Source organism: Chrysoperla carnea, chromosome 4 (assembly GCF_905475395.1).
Source record: "Chrysoperla carnea chromosome 4, inChrCarn1.1, whole genome shotgun sequence".
Taxonomy (NCBI): Eukaryota; Metazoa; Arthropoda; class Insecta; order Neuroptera; family Chrysopidae; genus Chrysoperla; species Chrysoperla carnea.
Genome location: NC_058340.1, coordinates 76,419,552 through 76,446,783, shown reverse-complemented (window position 1 = coordinate 76,446,783; position 27,232 = coordinate 76,419,552). Strand labels below are relative to the sequence as shown.

The window sequence follows — 27,232 nt, the reverse complement described above, 5'->3', positions numbered from 1 at the left end:
CCTTGTCTAATTCTACTATGATTATAATAAAAAAGTTTTTCATATGGATTCAACTTAATTAGACACAATGTAAATTGTTGTATCAATATACTCCTAAGACAATCGAGGTTTTCGATTATAATTAAACGAAAATTCAAGCGAAATTCAAACAAAAAAATCGTGGAGAAAAGCTTAAAATACACATAAAAATTGGATAAAAAACATATAAAACATTCTCTCAAACCTTTCCTAAATCACATTTAGATGCCATCACATAAAAAATATACATATGGCATTTTTTGCTTTTAATTTGTTCGATAACACTTTCAAATTTAGCTAATTCACGTCGCCAATAGTCTAATTCTTTAAAAGGCCCAAAGCTATCATCTTCACGACGTAGTTGATTTCTTTCAACAATTACCTTGAAATAACATAATATTAATTATTTTTTTGAATGAATTAATTCATCGTTAAATAATAAATTAAATTATAGGTAGGTACCTACATGATTCATTTGACGAATCCATTGTCGCACTTGAGAATGTATTGCTTTATACACATCCACTTGACTCAAAGCTTGTTTCGCTGCAGCTGGTGAGTGTAAATAATTTTGGAATAATTCATCATCAACGTGAAACGTAACACGAGCATCGACATTATTTCTTATCTCTAAAAATATTCAATCAACATAAATAATATACGGCCATTTTCTTTACTTACTTCAAATCGAGAACAGAATCGATCTCAATTCTCTTAATTTTTCGTAACCTGGTAATGGAACCAGGTTGCGGTACGAACCAGGTTCTGAAAAATTCTGAAAAACTCTGAAAAAGTCCTTGTAAAACTTATTAAGACTGCATTATTATAAGTTTTTGGACTCTACTAGAAGACTTTTTCAGAATTAATCAGACATTTTATGAAAATTTAGCTAAAGTAAGAGTAAGACTTATTCAGAATTAATCAGAATAAAATTTAAAACATTTCAGATATTCGAAAAATTAATTACTGTTGGTTTTATCATATTCAATATACTTCTCGTAAGGAATAAAAAACTTATCGGAGGAGGGTTATGAGTAAAAAAAATATTTATACAGTCAAACCTGGATAGAAAACTCTATAAGTGAGAGTAATAGCCAGGACCCGTAATTTTAAGTTCCCAAAACCTCTATTAGCGAGAAACAGAAACCTCCATAAGAGAGAGAGAGAGTCGTTTTTCCCTCATGGACCTCCGTAAGTGAGACTGACACTTATCTATACCTCTATAAGCGACAATCGAGCTTGATTTATTTATATTATTTAGGAGGAACTATATTTTATCATATTACATATTTACTACATTCGTACTTCCTGTGATTTGTTATTGCTGTGTACCTCTATAAGAGAGAAATGCTACCCATGTACCTGCATTAGCGAGAAACTCGGGTTAGTGAGAAACCTCTATAAGCGAGAATGAGATTGTGCTCCCTTGAACTCTCGTTTATCCAGGTTTGACTGTATTTATATTTATTTTTTATTTTCATATTTTATTTACAAATTTATTTTACTTTTGCTCTTTAGTTGGGTAATGTAAACAACTGCATGATCATTTCTGATCTATATAATCTATATACCCTGGTGGAAAAAATATTTGAAAAAAGAATAAGTCTTAATAAGTCTTAGGAAACTCTGAAAAAGTCTTAGAAACTTTAAAAAAGTATTAAGAACTCTGAATAACTCTGAATTAGACTAGTCCGAAAACATTGAGAAATTCAAAGTTCCTAAAACTTCTTCAGAATTTCTTATTCTTTCTTCAAATATTTTTTCCACCAGGGTATATTGAAATAATTATCTCTTTCTTTTCTGTTCAGAGCAAATAAATAAGTCAGGAAACCTCTAAATAAGTTTCTGCCAAATTTTTATATTCCCTAAGAGATGTATTTAATATTTAAATATTATAAAACCTGCAGTAATTATTTTTTTGAATATCTGAAATGTTTAAATTTTACTCTGATTAATTCTGAAAAAGTCCAACTCTTACTTTAGCTAAATTTTCATAAAATGTCTGATTAATTCTGAAAAAGTCTTCTAGAAGATTCTTATGGTTTGGAGTTCTACTTTGTGGAAGATGTTTTAATTAAATCAAAAAACACAATACTATGCTTATTTATTTCACTGATTTATTAAAATATATATTTTTTTAACAATTAAAATAGATCTCACTGTATTTTTAACAATTTAAAAATGTAATTTTTTTGTGACATATGTTTCGTACCAAATTGGTCATTTTCAAACAATGTTAAATTGTTAAAAATACAGTGAGATGTATTTTAATTGTTAAAAATATATATTTTAATAAATCAGTGGAATAAATAAGCAGAGTATTGTGTTTTTATACCATGTATATATGAAATATACATGTATATTAAGTTTAGTCCCAAGTTTGTAACGCTTAAAAATAATGATGCTAGGAAACAAATTTTGTCATAGGTGTTCATAAAATCACCTAATTAGTCCATTTCCGGTTGTCCGTCCGTCCGTCCGTCTGTGTACACGATAACTCAAAAACGAAAAAAGATATCGAGCTGAAATTTTTACAGCGTACTCAGGACGTAAAAAGTGAGGTCAAGTTCGTAAATGAGCATCATAGGTCAATTGGGTCTTAGGTCCGTAGGACCCATCTTGTAAACCGTTAGAGATAGAACAAAAGTTTAAATGTAAAAAATGTTCCTTATCAAAAATTAACCAACTTTTGTTTGAAACATTTTTTCGTAAACGTCACTGTTTACCCGTGAGGGCGGAAGTTTTATAATATGTACTATACTTGATTATCAGTTATGTATGTGTCACATGTTTGTATGTGTAATGTGATAAAGAAATCAACACTGACTATGCATGGTATTTCAACAATTAACTCAGTCAATTGTTTGTTTTCACTTGTTTGATTTAATCTTCTAGAAGAGTCCAAAAACTTGTAATAATGCAGTCTTCATACAGCTTGATAAGTTTTACACAGATCTTTTCAGACTTTTTCAGAATTTTTTAGACTTACTTATTCTTCTTCAATTGTTTTTCAAGACTAAATTAGACAATTGGCAGAAAATATTTCCACCAGGGCTGCATAAAAATGATTATAAAAAAGGTGAATTAACTCTCGAATTCCGTCAGCTTTTCGTCACTGTATTACTAATAAATTATAACAATTGTTATAGCTAGGTAGTATTGTACATCCTATATTTATGCAAGCACTTTGGACGATTTTCTCGGTAAATTTTAAAAAAATAAATTTTATTATGTATTAATATTATTATAAAAAAGAAATACCTTTCATGTAATGAATGAATCGATCAAATTTATCCAGAAATTGGTTTCGTTTGAAATGACCAGGTTCAGTTTTATTTAATTCACCCCAGTCGGACTGTCCATGAATAGCTGGAACAATACTTGTTTCCAACAATCTTACAATTGTATCACATACTGTCTTTTCGGGAGGGCTAGCAAATATTGCTTGAACATAAATATCCTTAAAATATTAATCCTCTATGAAATATATTTCAATTAAAACCTTCTTGTATAATAGTATAGTCATCTGGTAGTTTTAAATGGAAAGTTTTCCGGGTGTTTTAAAAATGCTACCTCGTCTTCTTTCCGCCTGCGCTGCCATGTTGGAAAAATGACGCCGAAAAGCAGCAAAGTGGAAATTCGAAAACAGCACCTCAAAATCTTTAAAATCACTCATTTTCAAAACTCCCGGAAAACTTACCATGTAACCCCTGGTGGAAAAAATATTTGAAAAAAGAATAAGTCTTAATAAGTCTTAGGAAACTCTGAAAAAGCCTTAGAAACTTTAAAAAAGTATTAAGAACTCTGAATAACTCTTAATTAGACTAGTCCGAAAACGTTGAGAAATTCAAAGTTCCTAAGACTTTTTCAGAATTTCTTATTCTTTCTTCAAATATTTTTTCCACCAGGGACCCCTTTTTTTTTAAACTGAATGATGAGAGTATATGTGAAGTCATAAAACTATTTCTGAAAAAGACTGAAAATATCAAATAAATTATTAATCAATCATTTAATGACAGAAAATGATAATAAATTGAGACTCTTTAAAAAGAAATATTCTAAGTTCTCCTAGAAGACTTTTTGAGAATTAATCAGAGATTTTATGAAAAATAATGACTAAGACTTTTTCTTAATTTTTCAGAATTAATCAGTAAAATTTAAAACATTTCCCATTTATTTAGAGTTTTTCTGACTTATTTACTAGCTCTGAGGAGTAACCAGAGTGAATGTACCTATATTCAATAAAATTCCTAGTGTGAATGACCATATGTTTAATATAAAAATAAATTATTAAATACATTAAGGGCCATAATTTCGAAAATGTACACAAACTAAACTTTTTTGCTAAACTTTATATGATGTCTACATTCCTCTTGTGTGAATGACCTTATATATTTAATATAAAAATGAATTATTAAGTAAGTACATTAAAGACCATAATTTCGAACATGTTCGCAAGCTAAACTATGTTTAAAGTTTAGCAAAAAAGTTTAGTTTATACTTAGTACATTTGCGAAATTATGGTCCTTAATGTACTTAATAATTTATTTTAATATTAAACAAATGGTCATTCACACACATGGATTGTATATGGAATATACAATCACTCTGGTTACTCTTCAGAGTTAACAAATAAGTCAGAAAAAGTCTAAATAATTTTCTGGCAAATTTTTATTTTCTTTAAGAGAAATATTCAATATGATACAAGTCAAACCTAGAGTAATTAATTTTTCGGAAATGTGAAATGTTTTAAATTTTATTGATTAATTTTGAAAGACTCAAGTCTTACTCTATTTAGCTAACTAAATTTTCATAAAATCCCTAATTAATTCTGAAAAAGTCCTCTAGAAGAACTCAGAATATTTCTTTGTAATGAGTCAATTTTTACCATTTTCTTTCATTAAATGATTGATTAAAAATTTATTTGATATTTTCAGGCTTTTTCAGAGATAGTTTTGCTTCATATATTCTTTTTCCGAATTTCAAACAAAGTATTGAGAGTTCCAGAACATATTTATTTCCAGCAGGACATCCATGCGCTATAAATAGTTGGATACTCAATTATTTTACATGTTAGCTTATTTGCGTTGACTGTACGGAAGACGTTTATTATTTTGCAATTGTGAAAGCTTATTCATACCGATTTCATAGATTCCGATACTTTAGTTAATGTACGGATCCCAATATCGAAACACAAATCGTCTACATCGCAGGTGGTCGTTAATTGTGAATTGAATGACTGCGTTTAGCCGAACTGATAACTTTCACGGTTAGTTTACTGCGTTATCTTCAGGTAGACAACACCAACTATAGGTCGGCAATCTATTTGTTTAAAAGCTACAAGCTGTACTACGAGTTTGAAGGTGCTTCGTAAACTAACCGAGAGCTTATTTTTAGCATACCCCTTATGGAAAAAATAAACTGTTACAAAGTCATACAAAGTTTTAATAAGAGTTCTTAAAGTTTTACTTTCTCTTACAAACTCTGGAAAAGTCTTCTAAACTCTGAATAAGATCTAATAAGACGTAAAAAGTAGGAATTATTCCATCTTTTCGGCCGCTGCCAGAAGAGTTATTCAGAGTTAATAAAACTTACTAAAAGAGTTAGTAAGACTTTTTCAGAGTTTTTAATACTTAAAAAAAGTTTTGAATAATTTTTTGAGGCTGTAAAAAGAATTATTCCGACTTTTTAAAAGTTTCAATAGTAAATTTATAGGCTATAAATTATTAGTAAGAGTTTTTAATACTTAAAAAAAGTATTTTATAAAAATGTCAAAAGAATTAGTAAGAGTTTTTAATACTTAAAAAAAGTATTTCATAAAAATGTCAAAAGAATTTATTTTCTTCAAATTAAGATGAGCATTTCTGTGGGCTGTATTATGCATTTTGTTAAAATATATCCCCTTAAGGACCCACAATAAAAATATTTAGCTAGATTATAAAATTATTAATTAGCTAGACCGGTTTCGATTGCTTTGGCAATCCTCTTCAGTAGCATTAAACCTCTTAAAATTAAAAAATCTTAAAATTAAAAAAATATTTACAAATCCGAAAGAGACCGCATCACACTGAAACAAATAATAATAAAATATTACCCTTAAAATTAAAATAAAATTATTTACCCGATTATAATAATAATAAATCTTTATGTTACACCCTCTAAAACAATGTAACTGCCTGCTTTCACCTAAAACACAATAAAATATTAAGTTTTAATCCTAAGATAGGATTATCGTTATAAATATATCAAAAAACAAAAAAATAAAAAACACAGAAATAAAAATAAAGAGAAAATTAGATTACCAACAAATTAAAAATTTTATCCTCGGTATACCTAAAACAGAATAAATAATTAGAATTTAGAAAAACCTGTGACAAACCAAAATAAAATTAAATGAAAATAAGCAAATTAAAAACAAAAAATAAAAATAGAATTAATTATAAAAACAATAGAATAAGTATTACCAAATGAAGTAAAATGGTGTACCTAAAACAGAAGAAATTATTAATTAGCGTACCTAAAACAGAAGAAATTATTAATTAGTGTACCTAAAACAGAAGAAATTATTAGTTAGTGTACCTAAAACAGAAGAAGTTATTAGTTAGTGTACCTAAAACAGAATAAAATATAAAATGAATAAAAAAATGAAATGGAAGTAAGCAAAATTATAAAACAAATAAAAATACAAGAAAATAAGTTGAAAAAATAAAAAATTTTTACCAAATGACAAACTGAAACAAACAAAAAATCAAATTAAGTAAAAATGATAAGCAAAAATAAAAAATAAAAATTAAATCAAAAAATAATAAGAGGAAAGATAAATAAAAAAGGTGAAAAATAGAATAAAATATCGTATCTCGACACAACACAAATGAAACAGGTAACAAAAAGAAACACTGCCCAAATTGTGTTGTTTTTCGATCACCATTCAAATAAAACAGCTAAAAAGTGTACACCACAAGTATAATTAAGCAATAAACTTAATCGTCACATGTACTCTAGTTTCATTTCATTTATTTGATATAATAATCAATTTTACAAATTTTCTTGATAAATCAAATCAAATTATCAAGTCAAATCATCAATATATAACAAAATAATTACAAAAAACACAAATTAATTTTAAATATTATAAATTATAAACATAAAAATCAAATTATTTACATTCTAACTTCTAAATAATAGAATCAAATTCTAAATGTTCTTTAAAATAAAAGAAAAAGAAAAGTAATTCATAGATCTATTCATTATATCTATTAATTCTAAATCTATTCTATATCTAAAAATCTATTCATTAAAAAAAGGAAAGATTAGTAATACAATTTTTAAGTAACAGAGAGAAGACAAACAATTAGGGAGCAATTTTATAGGTAAGTTTGTCGAATGGTTAAAATATGGCTTAAATAATCTACTATGACGGGAAGCTTTTTTTCGTCATACTCATTCAGAATGGTCACTGCTGAAGACAAATTGAATTCGTTAACCTTGTCCTTTAAACATCCAGCTGTACCTTCGCAATCCTCCAATAAATGTTCCACACTTTCTACTCCACCACATAAAACACAAACACGTTCATCGTTTATCCTTAGGCTGTTCCATTTAAAACCGTATACTCTAAAATTGGCGATAATACGTCTTCCATCTCTATCTACGTTGCTCAAATATCTCGCACCTTCTTGGTAGTGCGCCAGTTTGCTATAGAGGCTTAGGCTACTCTTTATATTTATGTCCATTAAAGAATTAGTTATGGATTGTTCATGTATTTTTTTTTAGTAACGTTTTTGTTTATATTATCATAAGGTTCCCTGATATTTAATTCATTCATTTTTATAGCAAATTGGTCACTCCAATCTCCGTTCATGCATAACTTTTGTAAATATTTGTCACTTTTCGTAATTCTTAAATAGTAACACAAGGCTTTTTGTATGCAGACTTCTTCAATAGATGTCACTCCTAATTCAATGTTAATGGCCGAGTTAGGGGTAGATTTTGGGACACATATAATTTCTTTATAAAAATTATAAGCTAGTGCATTGACAATTTTAAACTCGTTTTTATTGCAGTTTAGGGCCCAGATTTCACTGCCATAAGTTATTATAGGTAAGATTAACGAGTTAAACAAATTTAAAATTAATTTTAATGGGAATTCGTTGTATTTATAAATAAATTTGCGAATACTCATTAGTGCACTCTTCGCTCTATTTTTTATACGTTCTACATGTACCCCCCACTTTCCATTATGAGTCAAGATAACTCCCAAGTACTGAAAATGTTTCACATTTTCGATCGTGTGTCCATTGTATTTCCAAACCTCCTTGGACGAAATCTTCCATCCGTTACTCACTACCATTGTTTTTGTTTTTTCAACGTTCACACATAGGCTCCATTTTGAACAATAGTCTTCAATTGCCTTCAACATTTTTCCCATGCCACCAATCGTTCTTGACATTATTACTAAGTCATCTGCGTAAAGTAACGTCTTAATCTCTTTTCCGCTGATACATGGAGAGGAATGATGGACATTATTCATCCAATCATATAGATCGTTTATATAAAGTAAAAAGAGAAGTGCAGACAAATGGCAGCCTTGCCTTAAACCACGATATGTGTTGAAACTGCGAGATGCAGAATAATTATCCACCATTACGCAACAACTGTTGTTCTTGTAGATAGATTGTAGTATAGCTATAGTGTCACTCGCCATACCTATGCTGGATAGCTTTTTCCATAGTAAACCACGATCAATGCTATCAAATGCCTTTTCAAAGTCTATGAAACAAAGGTAGATTTTTGATCTTTTAATAAGTAAATTACGGTCGATAATCCTTTTTAACACCAATACGTTATCCATAACTTCATACCCCCGGCGAAATCCAGCCTGATTTTCATTAATTATGTTATTTTTCGTACACCATTGGAGTATTTGGTTAGTCAATAACTTAGTATACAATTTACTAATATTGGGTGTGAGGGTTAGCCCTCGATAGCTTCCTGAGCTACTTATTTCACCCTTACCTTTATAAATATTCACTATTAGTCCAGTGCTCCATTCTTCCGGGAATTGTTTATTCTGCATCATAGCCTTAAAGAGTTTAAGTAATAGGCTGCCAAATTTGTGGCAATACTTATGTGCAATTTTAATACACTCGTTAAGGACACCATCTATTCCTCCAGCCTTACCTGTTTTAATAGAATTTATCACCCATTCTATATCGTTGTTGTCTATCTGAATGTTGCTATCACCAACACTTATTTCCGATTCACTTATATTAAGCGCATCAGAATCCAGAAAGCTCCGTTCTCCGTATAATTTAACATAGTGATTAACCCATGTATCAGAATTTATATTACCCCTAATATTCATTTCTTTCCTTTTACAATTGTCACTATTAATAGTTCTCCATAATGCCTTCATATCGTTTTTGCTGAGAGCCTCGTTAATACTTGACACGAATTCATTTTTATAGTCTTGTTTTTTTCTGTCACATAATAGCGTATACTCACTTTTACTAGTTAAATAGAGTTGTTTGTTAAAATTATGCCTGAATCTCCTCATTGCTCTCAGATTTCTTTTAACTTCTCTCCTTTTTTCTTTACATTCTGCATCGTGCCATTTACTATGAGTTGATTTTGGAAGATATGCATTATGATGATAATTAATTTCAATTTCCTTACAAATAAAATTCATCCATTTTTGCAATATTATGACAGCCTCGTTTATTTTACTTTCGTAAATCATATGTTCTATGCCAACAAGGTAGATATTGGATTCTAAAGAACTGATTTTATTTTTTATGCTAGATTCTGATTGGGTAGACCATCTATATTTAGTGAGGATTTTAGCATCATAGGTGTCTACAGCCTGATAATTACATTCCTCGATAACTAGTGAAATTTCTATGGGAAAATGCAGCGACTCAATCATTTCTCCCACATTCATACTCAGATTATTCCCCCACAGACCTTCAGTTACACAAACGTAGTCAACCACACTTCTACCGTTCTTTGAGACATATGTCCATTCCCCTTCACGGTCACCTTCAGTTCTTCCATTTAATATTATGAGACTATTGTCTTTCACAAACTGTAGAAATTTGTCACCGTATTTGTTTTTGAATTTATCCTTGTTACATCTCGGTTTAATCATGATTTTATTGGTGTATTCAACACTAAAAAATTCTTCAGGTTGATTGATTTGATCTGGTTCGTTCCCTATTCTAGCATTCCAATCGCCACCGATGATGATTTCAGCATTAGGGTGTGACTGAATAAGAGAAACTATTTCAGATTCAATTAAGACAAAAAAATTATTTTCAGAGTATTGAGAATCTTCTGGTTGAAGGTAAATGACCCCTAATAGTAGTTGCATTCCATCATATTCAATTAATACCCATAAAACACCATTCAGAGAGCTTTTGATTTCTTTAACATTCTTGCAAAACTCACTTCTATAAAAAATTGCTAAGCCTCCTGGATATCTGCCTTTACCCGATTTTCTTTCCCCGCTTTTAAACACACCTTCAAAACCATCTAATATGAAAGTTTCTCCCTCTCTTGACCACGTCTCTACTAATCCAATAAAACTAAATTTTTTTAAATACTCACTAACATTTTTATTACAAAGCTTCTTTTTGATGCCTTCTATGTTCCAAAAAACTATATTTAAATCGTTAAGTTTTTTTTACCAGAAGTGTTGGTGCTATTGATTTTTTTATATTCTTGAACAATTCTATTCACTTCATCCCCTTCCTCCGATGATTGAGGTATGGGTCGCTTAGGTCTTTGGGTATTAAATTTTTCGTTATAATTTTCTTGCCGCTTCCTTCTGTTCTCAGCTTCCCTTGCTCTTAATATCTTGGGCAAATCATCATTAATAAAAATTTTCGTACCCTTTAATTTAGTTCGTTCTCTTATAATTTGAGTTTTAATCTTATTATTATTTAAATGAATACGAATAGGCCTGGGCTTTAATGCTGTGACACATTTTCCTAATCTATACGATTTTTGAATATCTTCGCTTTTCACATTCAATTGTAGTTTTGAGTTAATCATTTTTAAAACGCTTTCTTCAACATCTTCCTCAACATCGGGACTCTCGCTTAACCCATAAATAATCAAATTATTGTCATTTAATTTTTTTTCCATTTGCAATATTGTTTCATTTTGTGACTCAACTACCCTTTCCAGTTCAGAACATCTAGACTGTAGCTGTTGGTTCATTTGTTTCAATTCCTTCATCTCGTTCATTATTTTATTTTCGTTTAATTCCAATCTTTCGTTAAAAAATGTAGAAATGGCTTGAAACAAATTTTTATTATCTTCAGTTAATGAATCCATTATTGTTTTTTTTTTTTTTTGCTTATATATATAGATAAACAAAGTTATTTAAAAATAAAAAATTATATTGCTTATCACAAGATTCGAACCCAACGCACCTCAAATTAACTTTTTCAGAGTCGTACAACAAATACACACAGCTATGATGACACAAGATATATTGTTAATAATTTAATACAGTATATTATTGAATGTTTACGATTTTGGCGATAATTGTATTCTAATTAATTCAGTTTATGGTTTTAGTCTAAAAGAAAAGGATATTTTTTAACACAATTTTATACTGTTTCACCTTTAAAACTATATTTTACAGTGTCAATGATTTAATTAATGTTTAGTATGAAGTAAATGTAGTTCCTTTTTTAGGTTATTGATAATTTGAATGACAACTTGATTTTAGCAATTTTAACTTTTATTATATATTTTTATTTTTAAGCACTAAAATTTCAAACTTTCAATAAATTTCACTTATTAAACCGTAAACTATTACTTTTACACTTAGATTCAAATATTTGGCTGCAAATTCTTCTTAAATTTTCTAATTTTTTCTCACTACTTTATGTCCTGATTCATTCATTCATAATATAAAAAAAAAAAAAAAAAAAAAAAAAAAATTTTTTTTTTTTTTTTACTCTAGTTAACTGTTAAAAATTTGGTGATTTTCGCTTGTCTTATATGCTTCGTTCGTTGAGGTACCGGCCCTTGATTGGTTCTTTTATTTGAATCCAATAGCTGGCTGACCTTTGTTGATTGGCTGGCATCTACACATTCACCTTTTTTATTTATCTTTCCTCTTATTATTTTTTGATTTAATTTTTATTTTTTATTTTTGCTTATCATTTTTACTTAATTTGATTTTTTGTTTGTTTCAGTTTGTCATTTGGTAAAAATTTTTTATTTTTTCAACTTATTTTCTTGTATTTTTATTTGTTTTATAATTTTGCTTACTTCCATTTCATTTTTTTATTCATTTTATATTTTATTCTGTTTTAGGTACACTAACTAATAATTTCTTCTGTTTTAGGTACACTAATTAATAATTTCTTCTGTTTTAGGTACGCTAATTAATAATTTCTTCTGTTTTAGGTACACCATTTTACTTCATTTGGTAATACTTATTCTATTGTTTTTATAATTAATTCTATTTTTATTTTTTGTTTTTAATTTGCTTATTTTCATTTAATTTTATTTTGGTTTGTCACAGGTTTTTCTAAATTCTAATTATTTATTCTGTTTTAGGTATACCGAGGATAAAATTTTTAATTTGTTGGTAATCTAATTTTCTCTTTATTTTTATTTCTGTGTTTTTTATTTTTTTGTTTTTTGATATATTTATAACGATAATCCTATCTTAGGATTAAAACTTAATATTTTATTGTGTTTTAGGTGAAAGCAGGCAGTTACATTGTTTTAGAGGGTGTAACATAAAGATTTATTAGTATTATAATCGGGTAAATAATTTTATTTTAATTTTAAGGGTAATATTTTATTATTATTTGTTTCAGTGTGATGCGGTCTCTTTCGGATTTGTAAATATTTTTTTAATTTTAAGATTTTTTAATTTTAAGAGGTTTAATGCTACTGAAGAGGATTGCCAAAGCAATCGAAACCGGTCTAGCTAATTAATAATTTTATAATCTAGCTAAATATTTTTATTGTGGGTCCTTAAGGGGATATATTTTAACAAAATGAATTTATTTTCTGACTTATTTTCTATATTTATTAAAATTTTTTGCGAATTACATTATAATTATTATTTCAGTTATCGTTGTCATTATAAATTCGTCAAGTGAAACTTAAATATCCAGTAACAAATTATTTTGCCTGTGTTGCAAAATAATTTGTTACTGGATATTTAAGTTTCACATGACGAATTTATAATGACAACGATAACTGAAATATTTTCAAATATAAATATAATCAATCGCAGTTCAAACGTTTAAGGTAATAAATTTGAAGAAATAATTAAAAACAAATTTTTATTTTTTCTATTATTTCTATTTATTTTTACAATTTGATTTTATAATTTAAAAAAGTTTTTTTTTTTACATTTTTTAAATTATAAAATCTTTTTTTAGGAGCGCTTATTGTGCGCTGTTTTTGAATATTAATTTTTTTGTTTGGTTTTACAAACTTTTGAAGCTTATATTAATATTTTTTAAATCTATTTACTATCGCTTTAATTTTATTCATTCCTAATTATCATAAATAAATAAATTATTAATTAGTAACTAAGTTACATAATACTTTACGAGCAATTATTGCACGCTGTTCAATGGACAATATTACTTTTTTGTTTGATTATGACAAAAACTTGCAACTTATATTAACTTTTTTTAAAACAATAAATTAAAAATTATTAACATAAAAACATAAATAATATCTTACGAGCAGTAATTGCACTCTTTATATCCCTTTTATCAAATTGGTCATTTTCAAACACTGTGACAAAATGACCAATTTGGTACAAAACATATGTCACTAAAAAAAATTACATTTTTAAATAGTTAAAAATACAGTGATGTCTTTTAATTGTTTAAAAAATATATATTTTAATAGATCGGTGGAATAATAAAATAATTAATTAAAACATGTTCCACAAAATAGAGCTCCAAAACATAAGAATAATTTAATACATTTTTATAATACAAGAAATAATTTTTATTTTTATTTGTAAACATAATTCAGTTAAATAAAAATACAATTTTATAGAAAAATTGATCAAAAATAATTGACTGGATAATTTTTAAAATTCAATAAAAATTGAAAGCAAATTTTCAAAAAAATCAATTATATAATTTTTATTATTATCAATTGTTTTTGTCAATCTTTTTTAGATGAAAATTTTTAAAATCAATCATTCAAAAACGGATTGAAATCAACGTCTAAAATTTACTCTTCAATTTAAATACTACAAAATGACAAAAAAATTGTAAATTTAAGAGAATTCGTACCTTTCGGATTTCAGATCCGAACTAATTTTCTTTTGTTGGTTTGTTTTGATAGAGACGATTTTCTTCTGTCGTGTATCTCTTCTTCTCGGCTTTCGTAAACTGTTTCAACGAATAAATTGTACTAAAATTTTTAAAATATGTTAGCAATGCAAATTTTACAGAAAAAAATTTCGAACTTTTTATATAAAAATGCCACCAGGCTACCTTGACATTTGTTTAGTTTTGTATTTAATTTTATTTAGAAACAATATATTATAACACTTAATGACCAGCATACATAAGCACTGCAGTCTCTGTACACAATGACAAATGTTTTTACCAATAAAGTGTTGTGTCTTGTTGTGTACCACACTTCACCCCCTAATACAATGTCTTGTACAGTTTTATATATTTATATTTGAAATTGAATATATTTATATTTTATATATTTATTTTATATTTATATTTGATTATATTTATATTTGAAAATATTTCAGTTATCGTTGTCATTATAAATTCGTCATGTGAAACTTAAATATCCAGTAACAAATTATTTTGCAACACAGGCAAAATAATTTGTTACTGGATATTTAAGTTTCACTTGACGAATTTATAATGACAACGATAACTGAAATAATAATTATAATGTAATTCGCAAAAAATTTTAATAAATATAGAAAATAAGTCAGAAAATAAATTCTTTTGACATTTTTATGAAATACTTTTTTTAAGTATTAAAAACTCTTACTAATTCTTTTGACATTTTTATAAAATACTTTTTTTAAGTATTAAAAACTCTGAAAAAGTCTTACTAACTCTTTTAGTAAGTTTTATTAACTCTGAATAACTCTTCTGGCAGCGGCCGAAAAGATGGAATAATTCCTACTTTTTACGTCTTATTAGATCTTATTCAGAGTTTAGAAGACTTTTTCAGAGTTTGTAAGAGAAAGTAAAACTTTAAGAACTCTTATTAAAACTTTGTATGACTTTGTAACAGTTTATTTTTTCCATAAGGGACACTATGATTGTTTATTAAAGGCAGTTTAATTTCGTTTCTATATTCTTCGAACACAATAGACTTTTTTCACTTTTTTTTTTAAATGAAAGTAAATGTCTCTCTAAATGCGCTAATTGCTTCCCCGATTTTTTTTAGCCATATGACCGACGAAAAACACAGTGAAAACCATCAAAATTCAAATTGGCGAAAACGATCCGGAAACTCATGAAGTTATACGAATGGCGCTGTGACGATAATTATTAAGTATTGCATATTTTTTACTGTTTTGGCATAGTTTGTAATTTTGTTTATTGAATAACTCGTTTATTTTCAATTTTACACGAAAAATGGTATTACCAAAGTTATTTGAAATTAAATTTCCTACAATTTTGGTTCTTATAAATGTTTCTAATGATCGATATTTTTCGATTAAGATCTGAAAAGAGGTGGAGTGAGTTTTTGTTTATTGAAGAACTCATTTATTTTAATTTTACACGCAAAATAGTTATTACCAAGTTGTTTGATAAATTAATCTCTAGAAAATTGAGATTGAAATAGCTTTGATGCCGACCTTTTTTTTGCGAGGTTCATATTTTTGTCACGCACGTTTACTGTAAAGGGAAAGAGGGGTGTAAATGAAATAACTTTTACAATGAAAGAAATGCAAATTTATTACTTTTTCACTTTTAAAAACCCTTCAAAATTCAAATTATGTTCGTTTGGGCCATCTGAGTCTTCATCACTACTATAGAAGACTTCGTTCAGAAGCTAAAGAGGACCGTGACTTTTTTGCTTCGGAACGAAGTTCTGACACTAGGTCCGAAAAAAATATCGATTCTAGGATAAAATTGATAACGAAAATTGTAAGAAATTTAATACCTAAAACTTTTGGTAATATTCATTTTTCGCGTAAAATTGAAAATAAACGAGTTATTCAATAAACAAAAATGCAAACTATGTCAAAACAGTGTTTGAAAATATGTAATATTTACTAATTGACGTCACAGGTCAGTAGCCAATAAAAATCGTTTTAAATTATTTCAAAAATCCCCTGGTAGAAATATTTCTCTGCCAATAGTCTAATTTAGTCTTGCAGTGTTCTGAAAAACAAATCTAGAAGAATGAGTAAGTCTGAAAAATTCTGAAAAACTCAGATATCTCAATATATCTCATCAGTATGTAAACCAGAAATGATCATGCAGCCGTATACCTAACTCAAGAGCAAGAAAGAAATAATATCAAATATGTAAACAAAATATTAACATAAATATTTTTTTACTCATAACCCTCCTCCGACAAGTTTTTATATTCCTTGCGAGAAGTATTAAATAGGTATGATAAAACCAACAGTAATTAATTTTTCGAATATCTGAAATGTTTTAAATTTTACTCTGATTAATTCTGAAAAAGTCTTCTAGTAAAGTCCAAAAACTTGTAATAATGTAGTCTTAATAAGTAATAAGTTTTACATAGACCTTTTCCGACTTTTTCAGACTTACTCATTCTTATAGAATTGTTTTTTAGAACACTGCAAAACTAAATTAGACTATTAGTAGAGTAATGTTTCCACCAGGGTCGTGACTTTTTAAACAAAATTTCATAGTGTTTTTATTGTTAAAAATGCGTAATTTTCGAGTTACAGGTTCTACCCGACCTATAATTTAATAAAAAATTAGCAAAAAGTATTTCAATTTTTAATGAAAAATGTCTATTATTGCACGCGTCACTGTTTCAATTTCTAAATGTTTCTTTTACAGTTTTTATTGTTGCGGGGTATAGCATGTCACTAAGATAGACCACCATTATTCTTTTGAAATGTAACTTGACGGACCTAAATTTTAGGGATTTGTTAATGGTAACTACTGTATAAGCAAGAAATCATAAGTGCTTTTTAAATCATGTTAATAGTAAAATAATTTAATAATTACATCAGCAACATTTTTGGTTTCAATTGGTTTCTTTGCATTCAGTCGATAAGCCAGTACACCCATATCAGTTAATGCTAAACTATCGCCAGATGAAAAAGCGGCTGATTTTATTTTAGTGCCTTTAGGTAAAGTAGGATTATAACGCCCAGTCCCTTAAACAAATCAAAATTAACATTAAACTGCGAAAAGAATTTCATACTAGTTAATGTCATGTATCAGATTTTCTTATAGGAAATGTTGATGTGATCCAGGTTATAACAACAGGATTATATCAAAGAGTAGATATGTTAAAATAATGATAATTTCTTAACACGCTTATAGGTAAGAAATCGTCCTTTTCTAGATATATGAATTTTGGAAGAAAAAATATTTTTGTAAATAGTGCCAAAATGCTTGCTTAGGAAAATTAAAAAGAAAGTAATGAGTTAAGGATCCTTCATGATTTAAGAAATATTATGATATATGAAAACTAGTTGCAGTGGTAAATAATTGCAAATACAATAACATTATACAATGTTCCATGCTTGCCGCATTGTGTTTTGGTAAATTTAGCAATAACATTTTTTCTAAAATTTCACACTTGGTATCTATAGAATACGCATTTCCGGCTATAAGTGTATTGAGAAATTATCGATTGAACCTTATATATTATTTGATGAAATCATGCTGTTATTATCAACTTGGATAATCTTCACGATATTCGTAAAAGTTTTTATACCATGTATATATGAAATATACATAGTATTATAAGTTTAGTCCCAAGTTTGTAACGCCTAAAAATATTGATGCTACAAAAAAAAAATTGGTATAGGTGTTCATAAAATCACCTAATTAATCCATTTCCGGTTGTCCGTCCGTCCGTCCGTCCGTCCGTCTGTGGTCACGATTACTCAAAAACGAAAAGAGATATCAAGCTGAAATTTTTACAGCGTGCTTAGGACGTAAAAAGTGAGGTCAAGTTCGTAAATGAGCAACATGGGTCAATTGGGTCATGGGTCCGTAGTACCCATCTTGTAAACCGTTAGAGATAGAATAAAAGTTTAAATGTAAAAAATGTTCCTTACAAAAAAATAAACAACTTTTGTTTGAAACATTTTTTTGTAAACATCACTGTTTACCCACGAGGGCGTTAATTAGGTACAAATTTTATAGTATGTATTAATATAGGAATATCAAAGTGAATATCTTTTGTTATTTACATGACGTCAAAAAAAACAAACGATTGCGCATCAACACTTGCGCATTATATGAGAATATCAGTTAAATATGTCAGATATGTATGTATGTGAAATGTGACAGAGTTATCAACACTGCCTATACATGGTATTTCAACAATTAACTCAGTCAATTGTTTGTTTTCACTTTTTATTTTAGAAACATAAGGCTTTAATTTAACCCATGAAATTAAAGTGAAGACTATAACAGTAGTCTTTTTATACCATGCATATATGAAATATACATAGTATTATAAGTTTAGTCCCAAGTTTGTAACGCTTAAAAATAATGATGCTAGGAAAAAAATTTTGTCATAGGTGTTCACTAAATCATCTAATTAGTCCATTTCCGGTTGTCCGCCCGTCCATCGGTCCATTTGTGGACACGATAACTCAAAAACGAAAAATGATATCGAGCTGAAATTTTTACAGCGTACTCAGGACGTAAAAAGAGAGGTCAAGTTCGTAAATGAGCATCATAGGTCAATTGGGTCTTGGGTCCTACGGACCCATCTTGTAAACCGTTAGAGATAGAACAAAAGTTTAAATGTAAAAAATGTTCCTTATCAAAAATTAAACAACTTTTGTTTGAAACATTTTTTCGTAAACATCACTGTTTACCCGTGAGGGCGCAAATTAGGCGGAAATTTTATAATATGTACTATAGTTGATTATCAGTTATGTATGTGTCACATGTTTGTATGTGTAATGTGATAAAGAAATCAACACTGACTATGCATGGTATTTCAACAATTAACTCAGTCAATTGTTTGTTTTCACTTGTTACCTTTAGAATACCGCTTCACATGATGGCGAATGTTTGCCATATATAAAACATTTGTTATACATCATGAGTGGTCACATTATTTTCATTTTATGTGATGTGGCTGAGTTATTTGTTAAGGTAAATGTACATTATTACGGGGTAGTACGTTATTCGGGGAGTTTATTATTTAAATAAAAAATAAGAAACACTAAATAAATTTTTAATTTTAAATAATAACAGAGCTTCTATAACTAAAAAATGAAAAAAAAATCGATAATCGATAATCGATCTACTCGAAAATTTTATCTCTTTTTAGTTAATTATCTGAAAATTTTTATCTATCCTAAAATGTTATCCATTGTAATCTAATTTTAAAACTTTTTGATGATTTATTTTAACCTTTATAAATTTCTATTGTTTTTAAGTAAAAAATCCTAACTTATCGCATATTATGTAACACATTCTTTAAAAATATGTCACGATAATTTTGGTATATAAACCAAAAACAATGAAATATACTTTCTAGTTTTGAAAATGTCTATGTTAGATGAAACATGTCAACATATTTTTAATTATTAAAATAATAAAAAATATACTGGACTCTAAGCAAAGAAAATTTGAAGTTTTATTTCTTCAAAATCCTAATTATGGAGTTCCACAGAGTAAAACTATCTGATCGATCGTGATCGATCAGTTAACATTTATACATCAATCTAAATACTTCTAATATTAGTTAAATTTGGAAAAAATTAGTTGCCGGATCGGACCCGTTTTTTTGTGTAGGACATAATATGTATAACTCAGGAAACAAACTTAAAACAGCTGAATTTAGTCGGAAAGGGGTGCGCCGGGGGTGAAAAGGGGTAATAAATGGTTTTTAGCGATTTGTTGCTAAAGTATTTATTTTAGGGAAAAAGGTTAAATTGGAAAGTTATTTGTAGTAAAAAAATCTATAACTTTTGTACTAACCATTTTTTTACATAACCTCAAATTTTACGAGTAAAATGTAAAAAACTATTTTTTTTTTTTTTTTTTAATTCCTCTTTTTTAGAAAAAAAAATCGGAAATTTTTGAAGCTTTCAGGAAACGTTCGTTTTTTTATTAGCAATAAGTGGAATTTTGCTTTTTTTTTAAAAGTTGAATAATTTTTGAGATATTCAATTTTTTAGCAAAAACCACCCCTTTCTTGAGCTGGATGAACAATCTATTTTTTTCATCGTATAGAGTTGAACATAGTCTCATTTTCTTTGTAAGATATAAGAATAAAAACGTATCATTGCAATATAAAACATTGTTGAAATCGCCAAAAACTAAAATTCAATTTTTTCATGTATACATTTTTAATGTATAAAGCAGCTATGATAATTATACCATTAAACATTAAAAACGTTTTCATGATTAATATTTTTGCGTTCCCTATTTGTTACCTGTCATTTTATAAATTTCTAAAAAAATTTCATTTTCATTGCTAGAACTCCATGAGAACCATGATCAACTCTGTACGATGAAAAAAAGTAGATTGTTTTGCTAAAAAATTGAATATCTCAAAAACTATTCAACAAAATACCCTGCAGGTCATCCCTGTAACTTCCCGCTAAGTATCGCGATAACTTTAGAATGAATAAACCGATTTTCACGCGGTTGGTGACATTCGACGCAGTTTTTGAAGCTTCATGAAGAATCTTTGAGTTTCAATTGATAGAACAAAAAATATTGAGGTTATTCCGAAAAAACGCTTTTTTGGGTTTTCTTTCGTCAACGATAACTCACGAACGAATCAACCGATTTTGACCGGACTGGTGATGATCGACGTGGTTTTTTAATGTTGAGAGCTGATTAGTTTTTGGAATTGATCGATATAGCCGTTTAAAAGTTATTCAAAAAAAACCAACTGCAAAATTTTTTTTGCAGTTTTTTTGAGATTTCTCGAAATCTATCGGTCCAAATAGTCCTTAAAATCTAAGTTTGGTCAAGCCCTTTCGAATGGCACCAACTGCGATCAAATCGGACAAGCCGTTCAAAAGTTATGAGAGGTTTACATACACACACACGCACACACACACTCATACATACATACAGCTATACAGACACCCTCGCGGAAGTAGTCAGGGAAGCTTCCTGACACTTTAAAACGTCGAGACCTGATGAAAACTCGATTTTGGCAAAACGGGGTGAAAACAATAACTTCCCTATTTTCTTAGCGGGAAGTTAAAAAAATCAAAATTCCACTTATTGCTAATAAAAAAACGAACGTTTCCTGAAAGCTTCAAAAATTTCCGATTTTTTTTCTAAAAAAGAGGAACTAAAAACAAAAAAATTAGTTTTTTACATTTTACTCGTAAAATTTGAGGTTATGTAAAAAAATGGTTAATACAAAAGTTATAGATTTTTTTACTACAAATAACTTTCCAATTTAACTTTTTTCCCTAAAATAAATACTTTAGCAACAAATCGCTAAAAACCATTTGTTACCCCTTCACCCCCGGCGCACCCCTTTCCGACTAAATTCAGCTGTTTAAAGTTTGTTTCCTGAGTTATACATATTATGTCCCACACAAAAAAACGGGTCCGATCCTGCAACTAATTTTTTCCTTAACAAAATGCAATTCAGTTGGTCTATTAGTTTTATTAAAAATATGTTGTCTGTATACGTAAGGTGATAGTGCTCTATTGTTAAGGTTTTTTTTAGTTTACTGGTAAGTTTATCATATTTAAATATGAAAAATATTGATTGGAATGAATAAATAAATCGTTTAAAGCTTCTTCAAACTATTTTAATTAATTATTTTCTTTAAATTCCCGTAATTATGGTTTTAAATCAGTGATAGTGAACCATATTACGGGAGTCTACCCTAATTAGGAAAAATAAGAAGCAATTATTTTTAACCCTCATTTTAAATTGGTGTTATAATTATTAAAATATTTTATAATTTATACCAATAGAGGCAATAGGTATCGCAGATTTTTGTGAAGTAATTACCGGATATGTTTTTTTTTAATTTAAATTTGTCTAATTCTAAAATACTTGCTTTTTATGATAAGTATGTATGCAATTCCGAGAGTATCACATTAAAAATAACAATTTCTATTATAACTTAATTAATTTAATAACGATAATATTTATAATAATTGTGATTTATTACGATTAGTATTCAGTAATGTAATATGAAATGATTTTTTTTTTTTATTTATTAAAAATTTTAATAATTTTGTTTTTCAATCAAATTTTATATAAAAATACTCAATAAAATTAGTTGCATTTAAATTTAAATATGTTAAGAATGTATTCCGAAATTATGTACTGCCATTCCCGGAATCAGGCTCAAAGCCAAATTTTATCACGGAATTAGAGACAAACTCAAAGTCCAGAAAATTAACGTTTAATATTATAAATCAAAGACTTAGGCGTGAAAAAATGATCAAAACTAATTCTCAATAAATCATTTTATACGACAAACCAATTTTTATAGTGGAAATATTTATATTTATTTCAATAATCAGGTTCAAAGTGCGTTATGGCTAAACATCCCGTAATATATATGGTACATTTATCTTATGTGGATATGGTACATTTATGGTACATTTATCTTATACTACAAATATTGAATGATTAAAACAACACAAAAATCGATGAAACTTCTCAAAAATGTGCAGTGAGATGGATCGAGAGTTTGTCTTTTGCATACGATTCAGGAAGACAAACCAGACTGAAGAAAATTGAATCATCCATCTTCTGTGGAGTCTATTTTAGAGAAATCAATCGATGGATTTCACTTTTTTTTTTCATGGTTAAAAAGAGAATTTTATGCTCCTTTCAATGATAGGCTCTATCAAATGAATGATTTTATGCTCTTTCAAATGATCACAAAGTAGGAAGTGCCATTTGAAATTTCATAGTTGGAATTTTTTTCATTGGTGGCTTTAGAAAAGAGCTATTAAGATGAGGTCTTCAAGCACGACGCACTGATCTCCAGGTCTGTTGAGAAATATTCTTTATCATTTTAACGTGAATTTGTTAAGTCACTTAGGATTTCAAGAATATTTTTTTATGTTATCCAGGTACAACCAAAAGCAAAAATCCTCATCTACTCTAGATTTTTCAGAAGTAAAATGTTATATTTCCTCACCTATAATAGCATAATGTGCAAGGATGGATCGAGCTTTTTTGCCTGCTGTTAAAAAGCATTATTAAACTTTTATCCTTTTTTTAGCCTAAGTTTTGCTCTGAGCCTTGTACAAGAGTTTTCTTTTTAATAAGGTTTATCGATAAGTACTGTTGTGTTTGCTCAGTGACTTACGAATTGCTTGGAAAATTGTATCATCGAAGGATTTGTGTATATTTATTTTATATGTAAAATAGAGGTGGGGTACAGTTGAATACGAGACACAATGAGACAAACGTAATATATGTACCTGATTCCAAAAAAATCTCAGAGCAAATTACAAAAAATTATTAAATCTAATTAACTTATTATTTCTGTGTAATTTGTTCTGAAATTTTTTTGGAATAAGGTAAAAATATTACGGTTGATTCATTGTGCTCTGTGTTCCACTGTGCCCCACCTCTCTATACTCCATTTTTAGAAGTTTTAACTTACATAATTTGACTTCTCAGTTGAATTGATAATAGTCTATTGAAATTAGCTAAGAAAATAGTTTAGTGTGACTTCTGTATTTACTCGACTCAGCAACGCAAAGGAGTGGTAATGTGTTTATCAGTCTATGTTTGTTCCTATGTGGCACACTAGAGACCAAGCGCGTCGGAAGATTTTGATAATTCTGACGTCAATATGTCAGTCAATATGGCGACAACCAGACGCCATATTGTGAAAAAACAATGTGTATTTCTATTTGGCACATTAGAGTGATCAAACGTGTGGGCCGATTTTGATGATTCTTACGTCAACCGATTTTTCTTATCCTAGCGAATGCTACTGAAGATATGTCAATAATGAAAATTCAATATGGCGATCAACAGACGCCATATTGTGAATAAAAAGAAAGTCGGTGAACTATGTCAAGAGAGGTATCATTAAATAGCTATTAAATAGACAAATCAATTAACGTAATAATCATTAAAATTGGTTCACGCGTTTGATCTTTAGAGCGCCTCAGAGGCCCAAACATACATACATAGGTTGAAAATGAAAGTCGACAAACTATGGTAAGTGGGGCATCGTTGAAAAGGTTTTTAAAAATCCTAACTAAAAAAGATAAAATAAAATACAAAATATTTAAAAAATCAAAAAACCCAACGTAGTTAAATATAAACTGAAAAAAAAACAAGTACAGCAGTCAACTGTACTTCGCTAGGTATCTGATCATTGTATCGTGTACGGGTGGCAGCTATCCTATCTATGTTTTTTTTTATTACGTTTGCTCAAGTGCTTGAACAGTTTCTAACAAAGCCAGCTATGGCTGCGTTTTCTCATTCTCTTTATTTTCCTCATTCTATTATTATTTTGACATTTTCTGTACAATGTACATGTTGTTACAAAAAGAATGAATAAATATTGAGTTTAATTGTCTGTGTACAGAATGACCACGTTCGTGATGTTTCACAAATATTGGTTTTGTGATGTTCGCCATTGTGTGAAGCCGCACCTTCACAATGAAAAGGAGTTTAGAGAGTGAATAAAGTACTTAAAACTATATTCTTACTATACTACTATGATAAATAAAGTAATATTACATAGGTCTGGAGCATCCCCCATTTGATAGTGGATAATTCCCACACATCGTCCACCTGGTTGAAACAAAGTATTGAATGTTTCTATGTAACTATCAGAATCAATAATTCCTTCTACTAATTCATCAACTGTTACACCAAGCAGTAATGCAGCACTATCCAAAATATATCGATGCACTGATCCTATTTGACTTTCTCGATCCTGACGATCTTCTTCTAATAGTTTCTATGACATCAAAAAAAATAAACATTTAAGTAATCGGTTCCAGAAAAATATATTTAAATCATTTAAAAAAAGAAAACTAATGAAAAATTCGTTTTATGCTTATCACCGCAGAAACCAATGCCTCTTTGATGTGTTCGCAATGATAGCGCGAACTCAGAATATTTGGTTTGAAATTCAGAAAAATGTGAAGTAAAACTATCTCTGAAAAAGTCTGAACATATCAAATAAATTATTAAGGTAGTTTCTCCGCGACAGTCCAGTCAAAAAGTTTTGAACTAATACTATCATTCAGGGCATTAACTGTGCTATAACTATAATATTTATGTAATTTACTATACACTGTATATTATTGGCTGTACATATGACCTAAGTTGTTTAACGTACAGCCGTTAAACTACAATAATAAAAAAAAAAAAAAAATGTATTATTTTCACAAGACTGTAGTTACTCACTATTATATCTCCTATACGTATACACACACACACACTATGATATATACCTTTACCATTAGTCTTTATATCCTCTCCACAAAAAATCGTCGCTAAAACGAGTTATTTATTTAACTTTTTTATCGAAACTATATGGTAAATAATTTTTAATTTTTTGTAATATTTTCTAAATATAGTATTCTACATTATATTAGATTTTCATAGAGATGGTGAACGTCATTCATTGATAAATAAATATAAATTTGTCATTTTTATACGCTTCTCCCATGTACACGTACAAATTGCGTCACTTTTAATTGCTAATATCTCATGTATGACATGGTAAATCATCTTCTAATTTTAACAGCATGTGTATTATGAATTAAATATTTTATATTCTGAGTTTTGAGAAATTCTTGAAATATCACTTTCGTGTAGGTACTACCTTAATCAATCATTTAATGACATAGATTGAGATATTTATAAGACTTTTTCAGAATTAATCACATTTTATGAAAACTGAGTTAGCTAAATAAAGTAAAAGTAAAATGTTTCTGAGTTTTTCACAATTAATCAGTAAAATTTAAAACATTTCACATGTTCGAAAAATTAATTAGTGCTTGTTTTACTTTTATCATATTGAATACTTTTCTTAAGAAAAATAAAAATTTGTCAGGAAATCATTTAGAGTATTTCGATAAAAGTAAAATCTACAGTAATTACTTTTTCGAAAAAGAGAAATATTTTCAATTTTACTAATTAATTCTGAAAAACTCAGAAAGTCTTACTCTTAATTTATTTTGCTAGCTAAATTATCATAAAATCTCTGATTAATTTTGAAAAAGTCTTTTTGGAGAACTCAGAATATTTCTTTTCAATTAAAAACTATTACCATTTTCTGTCATTAAATGATTGATTAGTAATTTATTTGATATTTTCAGATTTTTTTCTAACCTTTTCAGAGATAGTTTTGCTTCAGATATTCTTTTTCTAAATTTCAAACTAATTATTCAGAGTTCCAGAAGGAGAACCATGAGTGTCTCTGCTTTCGAAAATATTAATATTCAGTTATTCACTCTTGATATCTAATGTACAGGTTATTCACAAATTGGAAAAGTTTGATAAGAATGTTAATGCTCATTTTGAAATGTAGGCCATTTTGAACAGATAATAAAGGAAATGGTTCGAGAAATCACTCGTGAGATATGTTGGAGTGTATTTAAACAATTTTGTAAAAGAATAATTACATGTATGGAACGCGAAGGTGGGTATACGTTGAGGCAAAAACGAACTATTGTTTAAATGCTTCTACATATCTTGGAAGTGATTTCTTGAACCGTTTCTCTTATTATCTTATTATAAACGACCATTAACATTCCAATCGAACTTTCTCAATTTGTGGGCACTCTGTACATTCGATGTGAAAAGTGAATAGTTGAATGTTAATATTTTTGATAGCAATTTGATATTCCACAACTTGAAAAAAAAATTACTATTATTATTTACGAGAATTATTTCATTCAGGATAAATAAGCGACAATTATTTTTTAACGTGCTGCAGTTTTTTGAAAAACTCAGTTTGGAAAAAAAACCTGGGGCATTATGATTTTCGTTGCGCTACGATTTAATGTATATGCATTTCAGCTTGTCGATGGACATATAGCTAGTGATGAATCTATCTGCACTAAATTTCGTT

The 27,232-nt window shown here is 28.3% G+C and overlaps 1 protein-coding gene across 1 annotated transcript in view; it reads right to left on the bottom strand.

Moving 5' to 3' along the window:
• Positions 1 to 217: 217 nt before the first annotated feature.
• LOC123298959 (dynein axonemal heavy chain 8-like) overlaps positions 218 to 27,232 on the bottom strand; it is a 36,095-nt gene continuing 9,080 nt past the window's right edge. The window contains exons 2-6 of the mRNA XM_044881059.1: positions 24,886 to 25,108; positions 17,214 to 17,365; positions 3,280 to 3,478; positions 485 to 648; positions 218 to 400 (exon numbers count right to left, since the gene is read on the bottom strand). Of these exons, the coding sequence (XP_044736994.1) occupies positions 218 to 400; positions 485 to 648; positions 3,280 to 3,478; positions 17,214 to 17,365; positions 24,886 to 25,108 (921 nt within the window). The remainder of the gene's footprint in view (positions 401 to 484; positions 649 to 3,279; positions 3,479 to 17,213; positions 17,366 to 24,885; positions 25,109 to 27,232) is intronic.